The sequence below is a fragment of the Cryptomeria japonica genome, chromosome 3 (assembly GCF_030272615.1).
Source record: "Cryptomeria japonica chromosome 3, Sugi_1.0, whole genome shotgun sequence".
Classification (NCBI taxonomy): domain Eukaryota; kingdom Viridiplantae; phylum Streptophyta; class Pinopsida; order Cupressales; family Cupressaceae; genus Cryptomeria; species Cryptomeria japonica.
Genome location: NC_081407.1, coordinates 388,306,713 through 388,331,065, shown reverse-complemented (window position 1 = coordinate 388,331,065; position 24,353 = coordinate 388,306,713). Strand labels below are relative to the sequence as shown.

The 24,353-nt window shown below is 36.8% G+C and overlaps 1 protein-coding gene across 1 annotated transcript in view; it reads right to left on the bottom strand.

Moving 5' to 3' along the window:
* Positions 1–415: 415 nt before the first annotated feature.
* LOC131047886 (translocase of chloroplast 108, chloroplastic) overlaps positions 416–24,353 on the bottom strand; it is a 39,122-nt gene continuing 15,184 nt past the window's right edge. The window contains exon 2 of the mRNA XM_057981694.2: positions 416–3,241. Coding sequence (XP_057837677.2) covers positions 1,008–3,241 — 2,234 coding nt within the window. The 3' untranslated portion in view covers positions 416–1,007. The remainder of the gene's footprint in view (positions 3,242–24,353) is intronic.

The window sequence follows — 24,353 nt, the reverse complement described above, 5'->3', positions numbered from 1 at the left end:
TGCAACTTTCAAGAAATTGGAGGGAATAAGGCTAATAAGATATTTTAACAAAAAATTCTTCTCAGATGAGTTTTGGTTGATGAAATTAATTTTATAGGTCAAAAGATGTTGAAGTTGTTAATTCTCCTCCACACCAGGCATTCCTAGAAAATGTTGCTACGTGCTTTAGTGTAAGGTCTATGATTTCCATCTGGGATTTGTAACAGTTGTCTCTGGTAATAGATAGACCTCCATATGCAAGCAAAAGTTATAATGGCAACGGGTTACAACAATTGTTACACTAGATACTGTTCTCAGACATGCAGGAAAAGGTGAAGAAGTACAAAGGTTTCACCGACAAATGTAAAGGATGCCCATCCAACCATTGAAGATCCGCGGTTGTTGATGACTAGAATCAATGATTCACTTGAAACAGTTGGACAGAGGAATTTAATTAGAAAATATATTTATTTGCAACAAGTAGCAATATACATCAACATAATAGGATAAAATTGTATGCATTGAATCACCCTAATAAATTAAGTGTTGAAACTAGACCATGGAACAATAATGTTGTGGGAATGGACGACAAACAATTGGATGTTGGGTTGCTGCTTGCTAATGATGCAAGGGTAATGCTTACTGCAAACTCATGGACAGAAGTGTGTCCTTTCAATAAAGCACTCAGATATGTTGAAAGCATTGTCTACAAACTGCAAACAAGACCACCTGAACTGTCTTCCATATAAGTGTAGAAATGCCTACCAAGGAGCACCGGTGTATATCATTAGTGGTGATATGAGGCTCACCTAAATTATTAAATCCAACTAAAGTGGTGACAAAAGATTAGTACTACAGGAGGCATGCATTCAAATGCTGTATACTGAACATCTCTTTGTAGATAACTCTACAGTAGCCATGATTGTGAGAATGTCTACTGCTCAATGAAAAAAAATCACATTCTTCTAAGAATCAGAAAGAATGATATGATATCAGTATTGTAATCCAATGGTGGTTTACAATGGTAGCTAAGAGAAATCAGACCGCTTAGCAGCCATTATTGACTTTATAAGAGGAATCATACCAATCAAGGCCATGTGGAGGTGTTGAGAACTGCTAGCACGTATACAAACTTGCCCAGAACCACTGCTGTTCAATTTTGCTTGTGTAAGCATCATTAGATTCCGTCCCAAAGAAAATTGTGATTGCATATTGGCACCAATAGCCAGATCTCCATGCCAGTCTATTATAGATAAACTCATTTTTGTAATACTCTGGCCAATTGGATAGTCCTTATCTCTTAATGTACCTTCTAAGCTTAATCCACATGCCACATCTCCGCACCCCATCATAGTGCAGCCATTCAGAATAAATTTCCACCTTTTTCCTATCATTACTCTATCTTCAAGCTGCATGCCTGCTGCTAGTGTATCTTGTAAAAGTGCCAAAGCAAAACCACCTAAGATCTTATTTCCCTTAAAATAGCTGAAGTTAGTCTTTGTATGCAAAGTATAAGTTTGGTTCTTTCCTACTGTTTGAACATCTAACCCCGCTGAAGTAACTTTGCCATCTCCATGCTTCAGAGAACCAACACAATCCAATTGAATATTGGTCTCCAGCTTATCCTTGAGAATCTGACCTGAAATAGATGCTGTATTAAATTTTCCAATAACAAACATCTTTTCTGCATTGACTCCGTCATACCCACAATCATGATCCCAACCAGTCGGGTTAAGAACAGGCCTTACAAGCCACTGGTCAGGCGTATCAAGATAGCGGTACCTGTAAGTAGGATTATCAGATTGAAAGGATGGTGGCAATGGTATGTCTGGCATAGCTACAGCCACTTCTCCTCTTGTACTTCCCTCATCTGTTTCACCCAGTTCATCTTTGTTACATTGTGGTTCACTTTTTTTAGCTTTTTGCCTTCTTAGCTCCTCTTTCCACTGTCGTTTCTGGAATAACTTTTCACGATACTCAAGCTCACTAAAGTAAGCCCTTCTTTGATCTTTGCTAAGGTTACTCAACTCAGACTTAGACAATGGCTTAAAAGGAGTAAGTCTATCATACTCATCCTCACCTTCTGAGTCAAATAATTCTTCCAAGCCCTCATACAATTCACCTTCATCACCACCTTGCTCATATGGTATATGTGGTTGTGATCGTGATTGCAAAAGAGATGACAGCAGATAAGGCAAACTTGGGGCACTCGAGTTAACATCATATTGCCTTCCTGGGATGCTGCCTTTCAGCTTCAAAATTGCATTTGCTTCACCTAAAACCTTGGATGCGAAACATAATAGCAACAAATGAGCCTTCCATACTTCCTTACTGGTTATAATACTCTCGTTGACCCCATTACTGTGAGAGGATAGACAATTCTCCACTAATGATACAGGAAGTGTGAGCCTCATATCACCAGCTGCTTGTCGTATTAAGTGTTGTAAAGGATGAGAACGATGAGCCACAAACATTTCATAGCTAAGAGGGGCTCTGTCTGTCCCATCTGGTGGATCTGAAGAAGAATGAGTAAGCACTAAAATGGCATTGAACCAGATGGCAGCTCCAAAAGTCTCTGTTATTATTTTGAGTAGCAGAAAATCACTATAGTCATCATTTTGCAAATCTAGACGATCCAAATAAAGTACAATATCTGGAGGATGCTTCCTTAAAAACTTCTTAACTGATGACATGATTGCCTTATTTTTGTGATAATCAGAAGAAGAAGACATCAGACCAGGAGTATCAATTATCCTTACTTTGATTCCATATATGGTTCCAACTATCTCTTTGACCTCCTTTGTAACAGGTTGGAAAGCATCTGTTTCTGCTTTAAATTCATCAAAAATAGAATTAATTGTAGCACTCTTACCTACACCTGTTTTTCCTAAAACCAGAATGGTACATGTAAAGTCCAAATCTTCTTGGCCAGCAGCCTCCTGCTGCTCTGCCATTTCACTTGCTGTGTCATAACCAAATGGAAAACCATCGCGTCCTCCAATCTGCTCTGCCACCCCCAACCGATACAAAACCTGGTCAACCACAACATTATAAGGAGTCTGATCTAGCCTGTGCAAAATGCGCAAAAATTTTATTCGAATGTTCTGGATTTTCCCTTGTGTGTCTTCCTTTTTGTCAGCAATTGGAGATGCCAATGGTGAAGCATGCCCATTTTCTCTGGGAGCTTGCACAGGATCAAAACCACAATCTATATTTACAACAGAAGATTCCAGGCTGGAAGGATATGTTGAGATAGATATCCCTGCGCCATCCAATAAAGCATTATTAGTGTCAGGTGTTAAAAAAAATCCTGTTGGTAAAAATAAAGGAAACTCATGCAATCAGCCCATCTCTCAGATCACTTTTTTATTTTGTTTTTTAAAGGTAGAAGCTTACTCAACCAACTTACGCCATTGCTGCTGGAGACCATTGCAAAATCTGATATTACTATTCAGTGTTTACACTTACAGGAGTGGGCATAAATCCTCATGTAACATAGGTTTAACTTTATAATGAATAACAAAATAACCCTTAGTTCTACACATGGGATCTCATTTGCCATGCTCTCATAGGTTGAAACTTGAAACAGTTAGGAAAGAATATATACAAAAGTGGTCTTGGTGGCCTCAAGATAGTTTATCAATGATTACAGACAAGTTAGAAACTTAAAACTAAAAGATTTAAAGACATCACTAGTTCAGCTGCAACCATTGCATCAAGGTATGTCATTTTGACTTTCTTTTTTAGCTTGTTAGAGAGAGTTTGTAAATACTTTTAAAATGTTTTGGTTTTATTTTGTTGTCACACAAAAACACCACAAAATGAACATTAGCAGAAGTGATAACAATGTGAACGAGGGGAATGAAGAAATTGAAGTAAATAGAATAAACCTTTCTTCTCATTGTAAAAATCCAAACATAAGTTCTATTGGATCTCCACAAAAGAACATTTTGCATGCCCTTCACCATCTCTTGAAAAAATTGTAAAAGGCCCTATATATAAAAAAATGGGATCTCTCTCTCTCACTATATATAAAAATTCATATATATTGTCATTCCCCCACCATCCCCAAAAGATGGTCCTTGGATTGCCATTCCCAAAATGCTAATCCCCTACTGTCACCAAAACATTGCTTAACATATATATTAACTTATTCCCACTTAAAATTTATAACTTCCTAACCCTACTACCCAACAATGGCAATAAAGATTACCCTATTTCATAAACTTGCATTCTTGTGCTAAATAAGTGAATTTCTCAATAGCACACCAAATCCCTAGACTCAAACTAAATCCTCAAGCTCCACCCATCATAGACTGCCTACATATCCCTTTCCAAAGGAACCAAAGGAGATGTAATTCTTGAATAGAAGATTTCTACCTAAATAGCTCCCACATTAACTTAATTGTTTTCATCTTTAGGTTTCAAGCAACCCATGATCTAACTCACAAGATTATTCCACTTGTGTTGACATTGTATTGTTCATTGTTATTCAAGTTTTATTCTTTTATTTCTAGATTCAAACCCAAATTTGGTCATTTTGATTGGTGATCAACAACAATTAGGTTACCAGTCTAAGTTCATTTCAAATTTCAACCCCTATTCACACCCACGATTACTTGTGACTAATAAGATTCTAGATTACTAATCAATCATCTTATTATTTTCCTTTTAAGTTTACCATTCTCATTCATTAAGAATTCATAAATTTATTTCTCAACTGAAGACTACAACCCCAAATCAGTAGCACAAAACTGATCCCTAATTACTATGTCCGTTGAATCGGCTCATTTGAAATTCCTTCTTCTATAGGCTACCTATGCATGCTTTGTCCACGAGATCAAGTTTAACATTAAGTTCTCCCTCTTTAAGTTTTCACTCAGTTTATCTATCAAGTTAAATCCACCAGTTACATACAGGGAGATTCAAGTTGACGATCAAGTAATAATTTCCAAAAGATAGTGCTCAATCTAAAACAGAGAGAGATCTATCTCATATACAGTCGGTCACACAAAATACTCTATTCCATTTTCTCTTAAACAATGTTTGGGTTTTTCCATAAAATTTAGATTATAATAAAATAAGATATTGCAAATTCTATTTGGAGTGAGGGCAATACATAGAAAATATAGCCACTCAGAATTCATCCCATACACTTAGTACTGATGTTGGGAAACTTAGGATTCTTGAAATCCCGCATTCATTTGGCAGGATTAAGTGGTGATGAAATGAAAGATGTTTACAACAAAAAATAATTAAATATGGAGATGGTGAAATTCGCATACCTATGTCATTTCATATTTAATGTTGTCTTCACCTTGGTAGAACATTTTTAATGCAATTGTATATTGACAAGTGATAGACTCCAATGTTAAATTTGGGCAGTGCAATTATTTTGTTAAATAAAATCTTTGTAAGACTCGTGAAGACAGTTAGCTATGGCCTAGGTTTGTAAGACTAGTTCTTTAAAATTTCGTTTAAAGAACCCAACTACATAAACCTACACTTCTTTATTTACTTTACCCAACCATAGAGCAAAATTAAAATGAAATGTTTAACTGGGCAACACTGCAAACCAGATCAAGCCATTCCACAGTACCAAGCACCTTACCTAAACTCCAAAACACTACCATTATGGCACCTGAAAGTAAAATAGGAGCAGCTTCCAGATTAAATTTCTCTCAGATACCTCTCTACAGTTGCACCTGAGGTTTCTCTCAGTTGCCTAAATCAGTGTATTTCGAATCTAATTTCCAAATTTAAAGCCCTATTTTGGAAGCTAAATAAGCTTGTATTTTCTATTCTGTTATTCAAACCTGAACAACTTTGCTTTTTCTTTCTCCTTACAACAATTGTCAAGAATTCCTGAAATCCTCTAACATGGTTTAAGTTGCCTTTAGAAATATGCTTAGGTTTGGGTTCTAAATCATTATTTGGATAGCAAGCATTTAGTTCATTGACAAAATAGCATCCTCTATTATTATAAAGCCGTCCAGTTAATTTATCCATATGCCAAAGAATAGATACAAAGACAATAAATTTTACCATTTGATTTCTTTGACATATCTTAATGGGTTCAATTCCCTGCTTAATTTATTATCAAGATGAATTAATGGTATATAAGAAGCATCATCTAAGATTCCATATTCAATATTTAGCATAATTCGGAATTAGAGTGTAATGTCACCTTCCTAATTGCCCTAGAGTTTGCCCTAGAATCACCATTGCACAAATTAGGGTTTGTAAGGACCTCCATAATTTCAAACAACATAATTCACATGATTCATAGAAAAGTTAATAAAAGAAAGCATTAAATATTTCACATGTCCAAATATACAGAATTGGAGACTTAAAATTACATTTCAACATATAGATTTAATACACAACCTACACAAAGGCTGAACATAAGGAAGCATGTTCCTTTACAATAGAACACAAGGTCAATTATAATAAATACATAAAGAAAAAATCATGAAGACCATCTTGACAAGAGCTCCCGACATCTGTCTAACATGGTAAGAACATTGCCAAAGCACGTATCCACCCTACCACGGAGTATTTACACCTCCCTGGAATATTTCATGATACGAAAGATACCCGACCCAACATGAGGTAGACTAACAATGTGAATCTAACAAGCGTAATGGAATTCAGTGTAATATGACATATCTACATTTAATGCTAATGTAATGCTATCATGAAGACACAAGATGCATTAACATACATAAATAAATAGAAGCATCACCCTTTCTAAAATCTGACATTAATTCATCTAATTGAGTTTCTTTCCATTCACAAGTATTTCATTAATATAACACAATTTCACCTCATACATAGAGAAAACACAAGAATGCCTCGCATACATAAGCATATAGAATCTTCCTGGGTAATAAGAGCATATAGGAGAACATATGGGCATACCAACGCATTGGCCTATGCCTAAACACGTATCACCTATCAATATTGAATACATCTTCATACATAGTTAATTTATAATGATATACATGTGACAACATTTAAGAGTCTATTATAAGGTGATGATGGTAACTCACATCTTATCAATACTTAAGTAGATTTGTATGTAATGATCCATTAATGGTCTCTACTCTTGAAGTCATTAAACCCTTCAAATAAATTACACGATTATTTAAACAAAAGATAATCCTCTAGGTCATGACCTTACGTTATGATATTCATAAAGATGAGCCGCTACCATGTCTAAGATGATAAGTCTTCTATAATTCCTTGAGGTAATATAGATTATAATAACTTAATAACTTCAGTATAAGGAATCTTCAACTCAAAATTAACTTTATTTCTAGATCTAATTCACTATATCAATCTTATTCCACTTTCTTCTATCCTCTCAACAATTTAATAAGATAAAACTCTCATGATTTTTCATTAATAACAAGTCAATATTTTATCTTGTTAAGTAATTAATCATTGCTCTATTCTTATCAGTTGATAACATAGAATATTCAAATATCGTTATCATATATCATAAATTATTGTTCTCTTTAATCAAATAACCTTCTATAATTATTACCATTCTTTATTACCATTGCCTCAAATATAAAATATAATCAAGATCTAAGTTTTCAACGAATAACCTAAGTAATATGGAACAATAATGAAAGCCACTTAATATCTATGAAAGTCCATAGCATTCCTATTCCAGAAACCAACCCCCAAGGTTTAGACTTAAGGCAATATTTCTTTCCTATCACTAACCCTTGTCCACATAAAGAGCTATATCATTAACAAGCTTGGATAGTGATATTCATCATAATAATTTATCTAAACTCATTTACGATGTCATTCATAACTCAAAAGTTATTGCAGATAAGAAAATTATCTGCCCTTGATGTAGGGTACTATTGGTAAAGATATCAACACATTTACGAATATTCTAATGGAAGCTAGTTATGGTTTCCAATGTATGAACTATCATAATCCACCCCTGCATATATTTTAATCTCTTTACCTAAACCTAAACATTCCATGGTTTTAATACACAAAGGAAGACTTTATTGTATATTTCTTGATTGAGAAATGCCTTCCCACTAAAGATGCATGCAAATGCTAAGGCATAGACAAGGTTTGTGAATTGTTGATGATATGATTCCACTCTGTAATATTTTCATCCTATTACTAGAACAAAGCTATTTAATCCCATAACAAATGCATAACATGTTAATACCTATCCTTAAGGAAATCTAATAACTTCTCTAATGCATGCAACGATTTCATTCTCAGAATGCAGTGTGCCACAATTTATTTCTCCCACATATTTGCATTTGCCACCACCTTTATTTGCTCAGAATGCCAAAACCTGATCTGCTCCCATTCTCTTATTGTGCATCCCCATAATAATCCTCTTTCGAAATCTTATCACCTCCATGTGGCTGCAATTATCTCCCCTCTAAAAATGGTTCAATTTCATCTTCTCATTATTGTTCTCTATTGAAAAACTCTCCAAACTTCCGTTGCCTTGTGTGGGAAATATACATATACATACCTCTACCCTTCCTTACGTAGGAAAAGAAGCTTTTAGTTTTAATAGACAACCATTAGAACGTGGTCGGCTGTAATGTCCCTGACTTACTGAAGGAAGGCAACTGTGGCAAGATTTACGGTTAATGAAATTGTGAAGTCTTACGTTTCTAAGACAATTTCATGTTACAGGATTGCTGTTCCTCTAGCATCAAATTGGGGGCATTGTCAAATTTAGAGCAGACACAAGAAAAACAAGCCAAAGAGGTCATACAGCTTGTCTATGCAAGTTGATGCAAGTACAACGAAAAAAGTTAATTTCTGCACATATTTCGTCTTTTTTATAAAATTAACAAACACTGAAAAAAACCATACAAACAATAATCAAAGAAAAAATTAAGTGCTTAAAAGCACTATGGGGGAAGGGTACTTCCATATCATGATAGGGATTGTCAGACCCTGCCCCCCACCGCCACATAAAATTGGCCAACAAAAACATTGATGGCCTTCGTAGTTCCAACAGCCAATCAACACCACAGCCGAGCCACCATTTGGCTGCCCAACATCTAGCTCTCCAACCTACTTCAACCACCGTCATCGAATCTCTGTTGCCACCCAGTGTTACCCAGGGACGTGTTTCCCCCATTTTTTCTGGCGTTTTGGAAAAGGGGATGGCTCGAGGACAGTGGGACAGCGGGAACCATCCCCTTCCCGTCCCCAAATTTCGCATTTTCAGTGGAAACATTTCCGAAACAAGGAAACATGGGGCACATCTAGGGGGGCATCTAGTCGTCCCTGGGACGACTGAGGACGTCCAGGATGTCCCTCAACTGTCCCGGGGATGGCTGGCTGTCCCCCCCAACATGCCTCAATTTAAAAAAAAAAACCACTAAAAGTTAAAAAAAAGAGTTTGTCATCACACTGATCATTTCTGCTTCAAAACTTTGCTAACAATGCCAAAGTTCAGTCAATTTCAAAGAAGAACAACTAGAGCTTAAAAATACCAAAATTGGAATTTGAAGTCAGTCCAGAAATACTAGGTGTTGTCTTTGTTTGAAAGCCTTAGAGATGAGTAAAACCCTCATCAAAACAAATGCCTTATAAAATAAATACTAATGACAGTTCATTGAAATCCAGCCAAATGCAGCTTGAGAACTTGCTGAATTTGATGCAAGACCACTATGAAATTGAGGAAAATCCATGCATTTATAATGAAAATTTCTAAAATTAGACACTAAAACTGAAACCTGTTGTGCTCTGCCCCACATTCCCCGTCTCTGACAGAGACCCCTTGTTTTTGCCCTGCTAGCACATGAGAGAGAGAAAGAAAGAGTTTGGTGTGCCAAAGTGAGGATGAGGTTTGAGTATGTGAGAGACTGAAAGGGCAAAGGGAAGGTCTGATTTCTTCTTTTCCAAACCCCCTGGAAGGTCCCTAAACAAACTAATACAGATGCAAAAGCATATGGATTTCAAAGAATCGATGTTGTTCAATTAATCAAGGAGACAAAGCTCCTTTAAATAGAGTTACAAAGACGATGTTTCTAAAAGAAACAATCGTTAACTAGAGGCGAAATTAGAAACAACTTAAATGACCATTAATAACACAAAGAGAAAGATATTATTCTAATACCCTCCCTTAATGGTCATCATTCTAATTACCAAGAGAAATAACAGAGAAGGTTGCCCCCTTCTTCTCAGAACATGCTGCAACAGAAGACAAGAGCCTGCCACTAACTCTGCCACTTGAGATGAGTCTGCCACCAACCCTCCCAGAAATTGCAGAACTTCTAGAGATACCCAAAACAACACCAACCGTCCAACCTGATGTTGGAGAACTGTTCCTCCCTGTAACTAGAGACACACCAAGAACAGTTGTCACAATTTTGAGGAAAAAATCGGCAAACCCTCCAAACTATTGCAGATGAGCAAGATGCCCGAAAAATAGACTGCAAACAAGAGACTAGTGCAGATGTTCGCACAACAACTCCAGGTGCGACTAAAAACAGACTGCAGCAAAGTACAAATTTTGAGGAAAAAATCATAAACCCTCATGATTTTTTTTTTACAGGGACAAAAAATATTTAAAAACCCACAGATAATTTTTAGGACAAAATTATTAAAACCCACAGATTTTTTCAAGGGAAAAAATATTAAAACCCATCAGAATTTTTTTTAGGTAAAAAAATATTAAAAACCGAAACAAACATCAATGCCCATAAGCCATCTTCACATTTTTTGAGGCACAAAAAACGAGGTACTGAGAAGATGCTAAGTGCACAAAACCTGACTGCCTTCCAACATCAAGTTGGTCAATGACACCATCTTGCACGTTTCCCAATGCACGGAAAACGAAAAAACTGAGAAGAGGCGTTGGCACAGAATTCAAAAAATTCGAATCCCAATGCAGAAACAGAGGCATATGCAGGTACAGACTTCAAAAAAATGAAGTACGATGGGCACGAATTTCAAGAAAAAAATTCTAGCTGACCCAGAAATCCTTGCGAAAAACCCAGAACGAATCTGCTGTCGGAATCTGGATCCGCTGGCACGAAAATCGAGGCACCCAGAAAATTCTGACGATGACCCAGTTGAGATCTCGAAAAACCCACCACGAATCTGTACTCAGAAAAAAATTTCGACTGAATCTGGAGGGTCAAAACCCTAGCCGAAAGTCAAAAAATGCGGGTTTGACCAAGTTGCAGGTTGCAGAAAAAAATGGCGGGTCTGTACCGCGCCGAAAAATGCCGAAAACCCTCGCTAGACAGACTCGAACAGGAAGAATCCCGTTACACAGCATAAACATAGTCCAAAACGGACTTTTGAACACAATTTTTTCGAAAATCTGCAGCAAAACTAAGAGGCCCGAAAAATCTCGGAAAAGAATTCACAAATTCTTTATTCAGGCTCTAATACCATAATACAGATGCAAAAGCATATGGATTTCAAAGAATCGATGTTGTTCAATTAATCAAGGAGACAAAGCTCCTTTAAATAGAGTTACAAAGACGATGTTTCTAAAAGAAACAATCGTTAACTAGAGGCGAAATTAGAAACAACTTAAATGACCATTAATAACACAAAGAGAAAGATATTATTCTAATACAAACACCAAAACTGATTAAAAGTTTATACCAACATTTGAAGAAAGCTCGGAGTTTATGCCTCTGAAAATTTGGCATTATCAGAACCAAACACTTGCTAATCCCATGGAAAAGTCCGAACTTTTCACCGAAGTTCACTATTCATGACACAACTTCGGTGTTTGCAGAGTCTTAGGTGATATGTCCGAAGTTTGGGCCAAGAGTCCTATTTTCTCCAAGGAGCATGCGTTTGCAGGGAATAAGGGGTGAGTCTCAGCCAAGCTTCAAGCAAAAAACATCAAAGACCCCCCTCATAAGCATGAACAAAGGATTGCTCCATTAAATCTACGTGTTTGAGAAGAATGTGAATTGAGGAAGTGAAAAGAAATAAGGCATAAGCCAAATGCAAACCATGCCTCAAAAAGATCAACTTCATCCCATTAGCCAACCAAAGTTCACGCATAACTAAAGGAAAGTTTGGAGTTTTCCTTGGAGAAAAATTCGGCATTTTCGAAGCCTTTCAACTTGCTAACCCCCTTGCCAAACCCAAGAAAAACACCGAAGTCAGTAAAATTCAAACAAAGTTCAGAATTTTCAAGCTGCTAATCCCGAAAAATACACTGAGCCTCTCCAAGGCTTTAAGATTTTGGTCTTTTCTAAGCTTTTGGCTTGAAAGTCCCATTCAAAGAGGCGAAGTTTAGACCAAGTTTGATACTTTTCCTTCCAATGCCGAGGTGGAAATGGAGCATTGTGTCCAATGATCTTGGCAGCCCTTCCAATGCCAAGTGGAGTCCGAACTTCCTCATCTTGTGCGAACATCCAATGATGTTGTAATTTTAAATGTTATTCAATTTTCAATTCAAGATGCAAGTTATATTCAAAGTTATCTTTTCTTTCAAGTATATGTTATTTCTTATTATAATAAATCTGATTATTATCTGGTATGTTGCAGATGGAGAAAGAGCATTTATGAATTTCGATGTTCTTCTCATAATCACCGATTGATATATATATGCCAATAAGGAGGATCAAGCAATACCATGACCGGTCATGTCTATTAGACATGACCGATCAAGATATTAGACATGACCGATCAAGATATTACTTGATCACACCTCTTCGATCATAATCGCATTTAACTTATACCAATCGGTGCGCATATAACTAACAAGTTTAACTGATGCTAACCGATGTGCATATAGTTAACAAGTGAAACCGATACTAATCAGTATGTATGCATTTAATAAACCCGACAACAATCGGTATACATGCAGTTATTAATAAACCCGATAACAATCGGTATATATGCAGTTATTAATAAACCCGATAACAATCGGTATACTGTGCATTAGTTAAGAACCCGATTATTAACAATGTTATATATAAGAATCGAGGGATACGATCACAACTAGATCGTATATCATGCATACTCTTATTGATATAATATAAGTGACATATCGAAGAGTAATTATATTTATCAAACGAAGGAATGATGACTGAAGTCTTATCATAGTCTATCGATGAGATAGATGATTGAATGAGAGACTTCATTTATCTCTCATTCAATCATTTATCTTACCGAGGCTATCATGTATCAACAGTAATTCCCTCTTCTAATAACGAAAACCTTATTCCCAAGATTGCTTCCTAGGGTGTCTCAAAGTTGGGTTTGTAATCACAAATGCAGGATTGAAGGCATCAAAGGGCCTTTCCTGGTCCAACAGAAGGCTAGTGTTTATGAAGACTTGGAATTAGGATAACTCTTTGCCCTCCAAGGTGTTCATCCCAAGCTCACGTAGCTATCACTTCTTCCAAGCCAAGAGACCCTCATAGGTACGATGGTAGAGAAATGTTAAAATCACATGAGGGTAATCAATTTGGGTCCCTTCAGTAAATGAGGGAACAATGAAATGATGATTGATATTTGACCTATGTGTTCATGCAGGATGGAGGACACAACGGAGGCCATGTGGAGATGTTTGGGATAAAGAGCTACCATCCAAAGCACCGAATGAGCCAAAGGATTCCCAAGACAAAGCCAAAGAGAGAATTCCATAGCTAGCATCCCGAGGATGCCAGAAAGAAGACACAAGGGCAAAGCAAGAAGGGTTGGATGAGCAAAGACCCCTACCACCACCACCGACAACAAGTTGAAGGCCAAGGCACAAGATTGAACATAGTGGCAAGCACAAAATACTACAGGACTATGTAGAAACAGAAAATGAACAGCTGGAATAACAGAAAGTAAATTTATTCTAAAAGCAATTGCTTTATTGTAAGATGACTATTTGTGGGCCTAGTTGAATGCAATCCAAAAGGAGGCCACAAGTTAGTTATTTCCCAACTAACAGATTCACCTTTTTGTACCTTGAGCCCAATGAATTTTTGTCTTCTAGTGAGATTAATTGAAAACAATTGCAGGTAGCTGAAAAGGTGGTTGATGGTTGTTGAGATTATTAACCAAAAAGCTGTCAGAGCTTCTAGAAGCCAAATTAGTACCATTGGATGGATTGAATCCTGGCCACTGATTCAAAATGTAAAACCTATAAATGGCTAGTGCCTCTCTCATTGTACAAGGTTCGAACAATTAGAAGGTTAGATAGTTAGGATTTTGCAAGCTAGCAGGTTAGAAATAGCTGTAATTAGGAGTAGAAGTAGAATAGAGTAGTAACTGCTAGACAAAAATTGTTGTAATGGCAATTAGAACAAATGAACAAAGCATTGAATTATGGTGTTTTTTCATTTGCCCTGATTAGTTAGCATGGTTTCTCTCCATCTAGCTCATTAAAGTTCAGCGATCTTAATGGTGAAGTGTGAGAATATTTGATTTGATTTCAGGTTCTTACCATTGGAGGCATGTTGACTATAAGTCTCTATGTATGTTTAGTTTGAGCCTATTGTTGTTCTTAGTTCAACCGTGGGTGTTTGTTTTGGGTTGCGCCAGAATTGGGTATCCAGATGAATGTTTGTAGTTTGAAAATCTTTTACTTCCCCTTGGAGCTTGCACTATTCCTGTAATGTTGTGAATTTATCTCTAGCTGAGCAGGAACTAGTTTATTTGAAATTTGTCTACCTACAGCACCAACCGTTACTGTCATTGTCCCTAGGATCCCTAAACCCTATCCTTTTACTTTTATTTTCCCCAATTTGAGAATCAAAGCATCGCCAGATGCAAGTCAGCATGTAAAATGCATAAGTCCCCTCATGTTTACCAGCAATACACATCAACCGTTGAGTTATCCTGAGCAAGTCAAGACCTGACAATTGGAACCTTGAGGTTATCCCCTATGATTAGCCCGAACAATATTACAGATTTCCTTATTCAAGAGAGAATAGGATACACTCGGCATTCTATTTTGTGTTGACCGAAAGCGCAAGTAACAAAGCCAATTTTCGCCATCAACAAAACCCTTGGATCTGAAATAGAAATCATCATTAAGATGATAGTGACACCTACTGCTAGCCAATGAAACCCTTGCAATGACTATATAGAAAATACTACTGGAAGAATGAAAAGCATCTATTGAAAACTACCAAATAAGCATCTATAGGATAAATTTCAAGCTCCAACTCTCATTTCAACTCAATTGCTACGTACAATGTATTTGATGAATGATTTAAATTATAGAATTTCAATTTAGATTTATCAATGTTACATTGCTATCATATTAATATTTGAAATTTGAAATTTGAAATTTTCCCTAGTTTTTATATAGCTGTCCCCTCTATCGTCCCTACCATCCCCTAAAATGGCAAAAAGAAAATTCGTCCCAGAAACTTGGGGTAACATAGTTGCCACCAAGTTGCTACCCACAAGCCACTTACCTACCACAATAGTAGACTCCCTCTTTCCATTGTAGTTTTCAATTTTAAAGAGCAACTTTAGGAGGTTTTTTCTTTGCCGTGTGGAGGAGTCTTTGCACGCAAAAATTTTTTAATGGCACAAAACTCCAAACTCTTTGCAATGATGTTATTGGTTTCTACTCAACACCTAGATTTTCCATAAAACAAATTTTCTCAATTTTTTGCTGCATAGTTCTATTGATGTTTTTTTAATGCACTATGCAACACAGAATAAAATACTAAGTATTCTATCCTCTCTTGAACAAAATCCTCCCAAGTGTTAACCTACATGATCAAATGGGCAAACTCCAAGCATCTGAATATCAGGTCTCGACGTGCTCTTGGATAGACTCAATGTGTATGATATGATATTGCTGAAATCGCAAGGGGGACTTACGTTGAACCTAAATGTTTGAATGCTACTAGAACGTGGAATTTTACATGATTTGAAAAAAAGATAAAAAGGATAAGGGTTTAGGAAGCTAATCTAACCCTAGAAATGTAAGAAATTGTGAGTGACAGTGAAATTCTACCATGCTTTGTTTCGCCATGCAAGGAACAACTAGGCAAGCTAGTGCGATCTTCTAAGGAGACCAAAATTATGTTCAAATTACTACCAACGGCATAGACACCATCAATGCAATGCATATCAATGAGTGAGTAGCAATCGAAGTTAAGCTCATGAAGAGAATTCAATTGACCACAATAGATACTTCACAATCAGCGAAATACTCGTAATATGAACATAAGAATTTCACCATTAATCATCCATAATAGCTTCCATCCATCTAACCAACATAAAAATAAATGAGAAGTAGAGACCATGAAAAACGTTGAATGAAGACATGAAGTTCACCATATCTTCAATGAAATTAACATGCTTCTTGCAACAAAGTCTTGATAACAATCTCCATTTTCTCCCTCTCTACTCTAGTTGCTATCTAACTATTGACTATTCATTGTTAACCTTTAGAAATGAGAAAACTAAGCCTTATATAGATAGATCTTTACAATGAGTGGCTCAGATTGATTCACAATCAATGGTCGAGATTACAAGATAGAAACCCTAATTAGGGTTTGTTAGATCCATTATATAGCATTTAATGCTTGACCAATGATAAAATTACAATAAATAGGACACATGTCCTTTGAATGTTTGACCAATAGATGATGAGGGTAGTGTTGTGGCGTTTTCACACATCGCCCCATTGCAAATGGGGACCTCCATTTTTTTCACTTTCTAGGTTAGTAGTCTTAGCTTAGTTGTCTGGTAGTGTCTTTAGCTATTAACCTTTTACTTGTAGGAGGTGCGATGCCCTAGGTTGTTAGGAAGTAATCAAGTCATGTCTCTCTTTAAGTGGAATTAAGGTCAGTGTAGCCTTTCAATGCCTTAGTAATGGACAATATATGATGATCATTTCATTTGATCATCATCATCTGAGATAGAAATGATAGGGGTAAGTGTGGAGGTTGGTCATAAGAATTGAGATGTTTGATGAATGCCAATCAAGATGAGGGCATAGGCAAACATGATGAGGTTTTGTTGATGATGGACCCTTAGAATTGATGAAGTAAGTGCCACTATCAATAAAATTGAACAAGTGAGGTCGTTGTCAGTGGACCCCTAAATCCCCGCCTTGCCTCATCACTATTGTCAGTGACCCATCAAAAGCCCGACCATCGTGAACATGTCTTATTCTTGATGAAATCAACACTGATTGAGGTGAATACCTTAAGGCTTTGAATGATAATGATGTTTGAGATAAGAGCGAGTGGAAATGCCTTGAATTTCTCATTGAGCAAGTAACATTGATGCTTTGGAATGAACTTTCAGTGGACCTCAAAATCCACGACCACTTCCAATTCAAGGCCAAAACCACGACATTCTTGCTCCCACTTCTAGTTCAAGGCCAAATCCACACCCACTTCCACTTGAAGGTCAAAATCACAACCACATTGAGGGATTTCCACTTGGAAGCAAAATTCACGACCTCATTTGAAGACTTCCAGTGAGGGGTGAAAACCCCAACCACTTTGTGGTCACTGCCAGTTGAGCCTCAAAAATCCGACCTGCCACTGCCAGTTGGGCTTGAAATCCCCGACCTGCCTTAGACTACTTCCACTTAGCCTCAAAATGTCTGACCATCTTGCATTAACTGCCTCTTCATGAGTAAAAGTTCGGCCACTCACTTCACTACTATTTCCACTTGAGGTCTAAAACCCCAACCTATATGAGATGACTTCCACTTGCTGGTGAAAGGTCTGATCAGCAGATGTTCACTTCCAGTAGGTTATCAAAACCATTAACTTTTTGAGATCACTTCACTAGAGGATGAAATCTCCGACCTCCTATATGTCACTGCTAGTTGGACCTCAAAACTCTGACTTACTCTGTGTCACTTCCAGTGACAGCTGAAGACCACGGCCTCATTTGGCAACTTCCAGTTGGTCACAAATTTCTGTTTGTCAGCACTTCCAGTAGGCTACCAAATCCACAGCTAAGGGCAAGGAAATGGAATCAGATCTTGAGGACTAAAATCAGACACAGATGGGGTGGAATCGGGCCTACAAAACTCCATTCGCAGACCTTAGAACTGATTACAAACAAGTTCATACCAGCGAATTGTCATTTCCAGAATTGAAAATGCAAATTTCAGATTGGGAGTAGTTAGTGAGAAGTGTAATGTGCAAGGTATTGGTGTTTCCATTGTTCATTTCTTATGTTTGATTCAGGGATTCCTTTGTTTTTCAGGTTAGGATCAGTAAGAAGATGCGTGAAGGTGGAGAACGACTCACCGATAGGAAGGACAAAGTCTACAAATCACCAAGGAAAGCAACTTCAAATTAAGGAAGGAATCCAGAGTAAGGCTCTATAAGCAAATCACTGGAGGAGGTCAGCTTGACTTCATCATTATATTAATATCATGTGGAGCAATCTGCTTCCTTGCCAACCTAAGGTGTTACTTGTCTTTGCTTTGAGCATGCTGATGTTGATGTGTGAATCCTTCACGCCCTAGCAGTTGTAAATCAGCTTATCTTGGATACTCAATCTTCCCAATGTTGCAAAGTCCTCTTTATCTTCTCCCATTCTTAAGTACCTTGAAGTGTAAACGTTGTCCATCTTCACATTGTTGTCTTCATTGTGTCTGCTTCCTTGGGCTTGAACACTATGAGCTGATCTCTTGTATGCCTTAATCTCCCTCAAGTGATGAAGTTCCTTCTCCCTTGCTTCCATAAACTGAAAAGCAAACACACCTTGATCAAGATATAGAAGAGAACAATGTCATTCTTTAAATCTGGAAATGAATTCACTTTGTTTGATTTCTGATTTTCACATTTCAAAGTCTGATTCACTGATATTTTAAAGTTTGATTGCTCATACTTTCAGTCTGAAACTTCACTTTTGCAGCTCTGATTTTGGGATTTCAGCCAGAAAGGAATGTGACTGGACCTTTTGGGAGGTCAAGTATGTCATGGCTTGTGGTCAGGGATTTGGCAGGCTACTGACAATGCCATATGGAGGTCATGCTTTTTAGATGCCACTGACACTATCCAAGGTGGTCGGGGATTTTGGGGTTCACTCGAAGTGTTATGTGCTGGTCGTCGATTTGACTAGCAACTGGAAGTGGTAATGCCAAGTAGGTCGGACTTTTAGGCATCAACTGGAAGTGACCATCAACAAGTCGTGGATTTTGCCACCAAGTGGAAATATTATATCAGCTAATAGGGCTTTTTGCCATGAAAGTCGTCTCATGTAGGTCAGGGTTTTTAGGTGTCACTGACAGTGTCAGTAAGGTGGTCGGGGATTTTGACCCCTACTGGAAGTAACAGCTTCCTCCTTTCTTGCCATTATGCTTTCTTTCATTTCTTCATTTGTTTGAGCAGACTTGCAGATCGCCCCTACTTTCTTCATGAGAGCAACTTCATCTTCCTTAAGGGGGCAAGATAGCAATGTATTCATCATAGCATCTTAGGTCGAACATTTTGATGCCAACTGGAAGTGATTCCAAGACAGGTCGGACTTTTTGATGCCAACGGGAAGTGATGCTAAGCATGGTCATGGATCTAAGGGGGCAAGTGGAAGTGACCTCAGGCAGATCGGAGATTTTGAGGGTCACTGGAAGTGACTTCAAAGCATGCATGTAACCTGCTCAATTAGCATTTCAATGTGTTCCCACTTCTCAGCAAACTTACCTATCTCAAACATCATCATTCTTGGAAACATTAAGGATTCACCTCAATCAGCATTCAACTCACCGAGAATAAAGACCTATTCATTCTGATTGGACTTTTGACAGGCAACTGGAAATGCTTGTAAGCTGATCGGACTTTTGACCATTAACTGGAAGTGACTTGAAGAGGCTGGTCAAACTTTTGGAAGGTCACTGAAAGTGACTTGAAGAGGCTGGTCGGGGATTTAGGGTGTCACTGGAAGTGGTGATTTATTCCATTTTGCTACTTCACTCACTTCATCCATTTCAAAGGCTATTCTTTCATTTTGCAGAAGTAACCTCATCATTAACAAGGTTTATTCATCATTATTTACCCTGACTACCCTCTTCTCAAAGATTTCACTCTCTTTGACAGCTCTCGATACTTCACTCAATATTCCATCTCTGATTTTGAAGGCACATGATGATGATGATCAAATGAAATGATCATCATAAATCGTTCATCACCAAGGCATTGAAAGCTAAACTGACCTCGATTCCACTTAAAGAGAGACATGACTTGATCAATTCCTAACAACCTAAGGCACTACACCTCCTCAAATAAAAGGTTAATAGCTAAAGACACTACCAAACGACTAAACTAAGACAACTAACCTAGAAAGTGCAAAAAAGTGGGGGTCCCCATTTGTAATAGGGCGACGTGTGAAAACGTCACAACAAGTTCCTATTTTGAGACATTTGGAGAGCCATAACTTGCTCAAACAAACTCTTTTTCAGGTCCTTTTTTTAAGTGCATGTTTTTTCATGCACTTCATTGTGGTGGTATTCAATGTCTCGTCATATTTTCTAGAATCATACTTTCAACATCTTGCCATTTTCTTGGACCTTCGAAAACCTAGAAAACATGTAAAAGCACTCGGACTATAAAGTGCCAAAAATTCTACTTAATAAGGGTGTCTAAATTGAGCTATTTGTATTCTACTTAATAAGGGTGTCTAAATTGAGCTATTTGTAGGGGGGTGTTTATGCAACTGCACTCAACTTATAAAGTGCCATCACATGTTCTAGTCTTAGGGATCTTAACACATGGGCATTTTGTAAACATGAACTAAGATAAAAGTTGCATTCTATGGGGGTTGTAAACATGTTTATTGGCACCTCATTTCACTCTTCTATTGCCACCTTGGACAAAGAGAATTTTTTGTCCTAAAAAGAAAGAACAAAGAATCGGTAGCTTGAGTAGGATCTACTACCCTATCTCCATAGACTTATTCTTGAGCCAAGTGAACATGAACAAAGACATGCTCGGTTAAACTTCAATGACATGGTTTATGAACTAATAGGTCTTATAGTTTTTGAGGACATATTACATTAAATAGGGAAATCACCATGATTGTAATCAAGCAATTGTATGGAGATCTTGAACCTCCAGCTAGATGTGATGTTCTCTTAGAGAACCTTGCACATATGAATGAAACTAAAACAACAATTGGTCCTCCTAATGCCCCATTTACATTAATTAATACTCACACCATTGATGTGAGGAATTTGTGGCATGTGCAGTGTAGTCATTTGACACGCATTGAGATTCCAATACTTCAACAACTTTGACACTTGTCATTTTTAAGTATTTGATGTACACCTTGTGTGGAATGAGCAGTACAGTCACATACCATGCATCATGATTCCACCAGCTCCTATTGACACTAGAGAGTTCCAAGTTGCATCACTATGAGCTTCTAGCAATTATTCATAGTAGAACATCTTGTGAGATGTATAGTGTAGTCACATGACACACTAAAATTTCACTTTCACCTGTTGCTTCGACAAAGTTTAGAGACACTTTATCAAGGGCTTCCAATCATAGTAGGACATCTCATGGGATGGGCATTAAAGCCAATTAGGGTGACACCTGTTGGGCATTCATTTCCACATGATTTTGAAGGAATATGTCAGAAGAAAACATAAAATATGTCTATAGAATTAATTAGGTTTGCGACCCCTAATCTAATCATGGCACCACTCAACATTGACGTGGGGACCATTGCACAACTTCCATAGACATACATTTTATGTTTTCTTCTCACATTTCTTTCCAAAGCAAGAAGAGCTTTTGCATTCACCTTTGGATTTCTTTCTTGCTAAGGGGATAAATATTGTTCTATGAGCATTGAGCATCTTCAACATTCTAAGTTGAGCATCCACCATCGGTGCAAGATGCACCCACATCTAAAGGGTTACCTAGTCTCTCTCTATTCACATTTCTCTCTTTTCTAGGGTTTCTTCATCCTTCTTTAGGGGGTTATCCTTGCACATGAGTACCTAACATTGCCTTGTTGTCAAGAACCATTTCCATTTCCTCCTAATTTACACTTAAGAGGGGTGTTGGTGTACATATCTCAGTTCACCTAGAATAGTGTTCATCCTAAGTCTAATATTGCACCTAGTTATTAAGTTTAATTAGGATAATGCTAAACTTACAAGAGGAATTTTTTGTTCTCCAATAAACTTGTAAAATCTCAATCCCCATATTCCTCTATTCACTTAACCCTAAACTCCTTTAATATTTCTCTCTCCTCTCCCCCTTCCTCTTTCCTTCCTCTTTTTTTTCACCTCCAAATTCAGTGGGTGCTTTTTTATTTATAATAAAAATTCCAAAAGCACTCTAGTTTTAGGTTAACAAATGTCACAACATGGTATAGAAAGTTTATTAATGAAGGTGGAAACTTTGTCTCCTTTTCTTCTAGCCAATTTTCAAAAAAACCTTTAATATTTGATTGAATTCCATGTGCATGCTCATGAATTTATTAACTCCACTCAATTTGCCATTTAATATTTACATTTGCTTATATCTCCAAAATTAAATATATGTCGTTATACTTTCCCCAACTCATAATTTTTTCAACAATTCAATTATGAGGCTTGAATTGGAATTACCCACCTTCTCTATTTCTCAATGAGTTTTCACCTATCTCCTTTGACTTCAAATATGCTAAAATAACTGTATTATTAAAAATCTTGACCCAACTTGATTTCTCATGTATCAATTTATTTAGAAATTAATGTATGTTTTTGTTACTTTTACCCAACTTCCCTCCAATTTTTTTTGCACTTCAATAAATCAATTTGTGAAAAAATAATTATATAAATTGTATTAAAACTTGATTTATATGAATTAATATCCCTTAATAGAACTCAATTTGTTCCTAACGCCACACTTACAATGAAAAATTTAACATTCAACCTCCATATGCAATTATCTCTAACCCCAAACTCAATTTATAAAAGTTCTTCAATATTAAAATAATTGTTTAATTAATTAAATTTTTCTAATCTAGGAAGAATACAAAATGAGGAGCATAACAAACAAATCAAAAGGATCACATATTTGTTTCTTGTCATCCTTGTTTACTTCATTGCCCCAAAAGTATATTGTATTGACGTTTTTCTTGCAAAACTTTTCTTTCTAGAAAGATGTAACATCTAAAATCACATTATCTTCAAGAACATAACTTTGCACTACACATTGAGCTCCTGAACCTAATAAACCTATTTTTCCTCAATATTCTTCATATACACCTTCATTATCAGTTTTAATATCCTCAAATATCTTCTAAATATGTTCGTAGTGTCCTCCTCGCTTTTTGATTCCACTGCTTAACCATAAAATAATTAATAGGCTTCAGTAGCATTTATGCTTTTATAGCCACTCGTTCAAAGAATACCTTCAACATGTCCTTGCAATTCACATCAGTCCTTGAATTAACCAAAGGGTTGGCATACTTGGTGTAGAAACTGAAATCTCACATATGCTCATCTACCACCACCCCCATGTCAACACATAACAAAATCACTCATCCACCCATTAAAATAATTTATTGTACCTTAATTAATTCACTTTATCAAAATTAAATTGAATAAACAATCTTTACTAATTAATAATTTTAATAAACGATTATCCCACGAATATCCAAATATTAAAATAAATCTATTATCCACAAATAATTTAATAAAACCACAATTTACACCCCATATTAAATAATTAATCGACGTAATTAACTAATCAATCTAGTTAACAATTCAATCAAATCAATCAACTCATCAATCAAAATAGTTAAACTCGCTAGTATAGATATCTTAAATTCATCTATCTTAAAAAAATGCCATGCAATATTGATTTGGAGTTATTTTATTTTAAAATATAACTCTTTTATTTTGAAAATATTATGTTTATTAAATATTAATATTTTAACCCCCCGTTAATGGGGTTAGGAAGGTTAATCTTCCTCTCAATCCCCAAGAGAACGTCAAATGGATGGAACCGGAAAAAGGATGGATCAAGGTGAATTTGGATGGGGTTTCAAGAGGTAACCTTGGATTAAGTGGAGCGGGGTGTATAGCTAGAGACCATGAAGGTAGAGTCCTTTGTGAAAAGTCAGAACATCTGCGAATTATAACAAATAACGAAGCAAAATTTAGAGCTGCATTACTTGGTTTGAAGTGTGGGCTAGAGGTTGGAGTGACAAGAATCCATCTAGAAGGGGATTCCCTCATTATGGTCAATGCTATCAAGCGAAACTCTATCCCAAATTGGAAACTTGAGAGATGGTTGAGGCCAACTAGAGAGGCTATAAGCAGGTTTGATGAGTTTAAAATAACTCACATATATCAGGAAGGAAATCAAGAAGCGGACAAGCTAGCAAAGTTGGCGGCTAAGGTGGATGGAGGGGATAGTTAAGGAGTGAGGTGGCAGGGGACATAACAAGTGGTTTGGGGTGTGTGA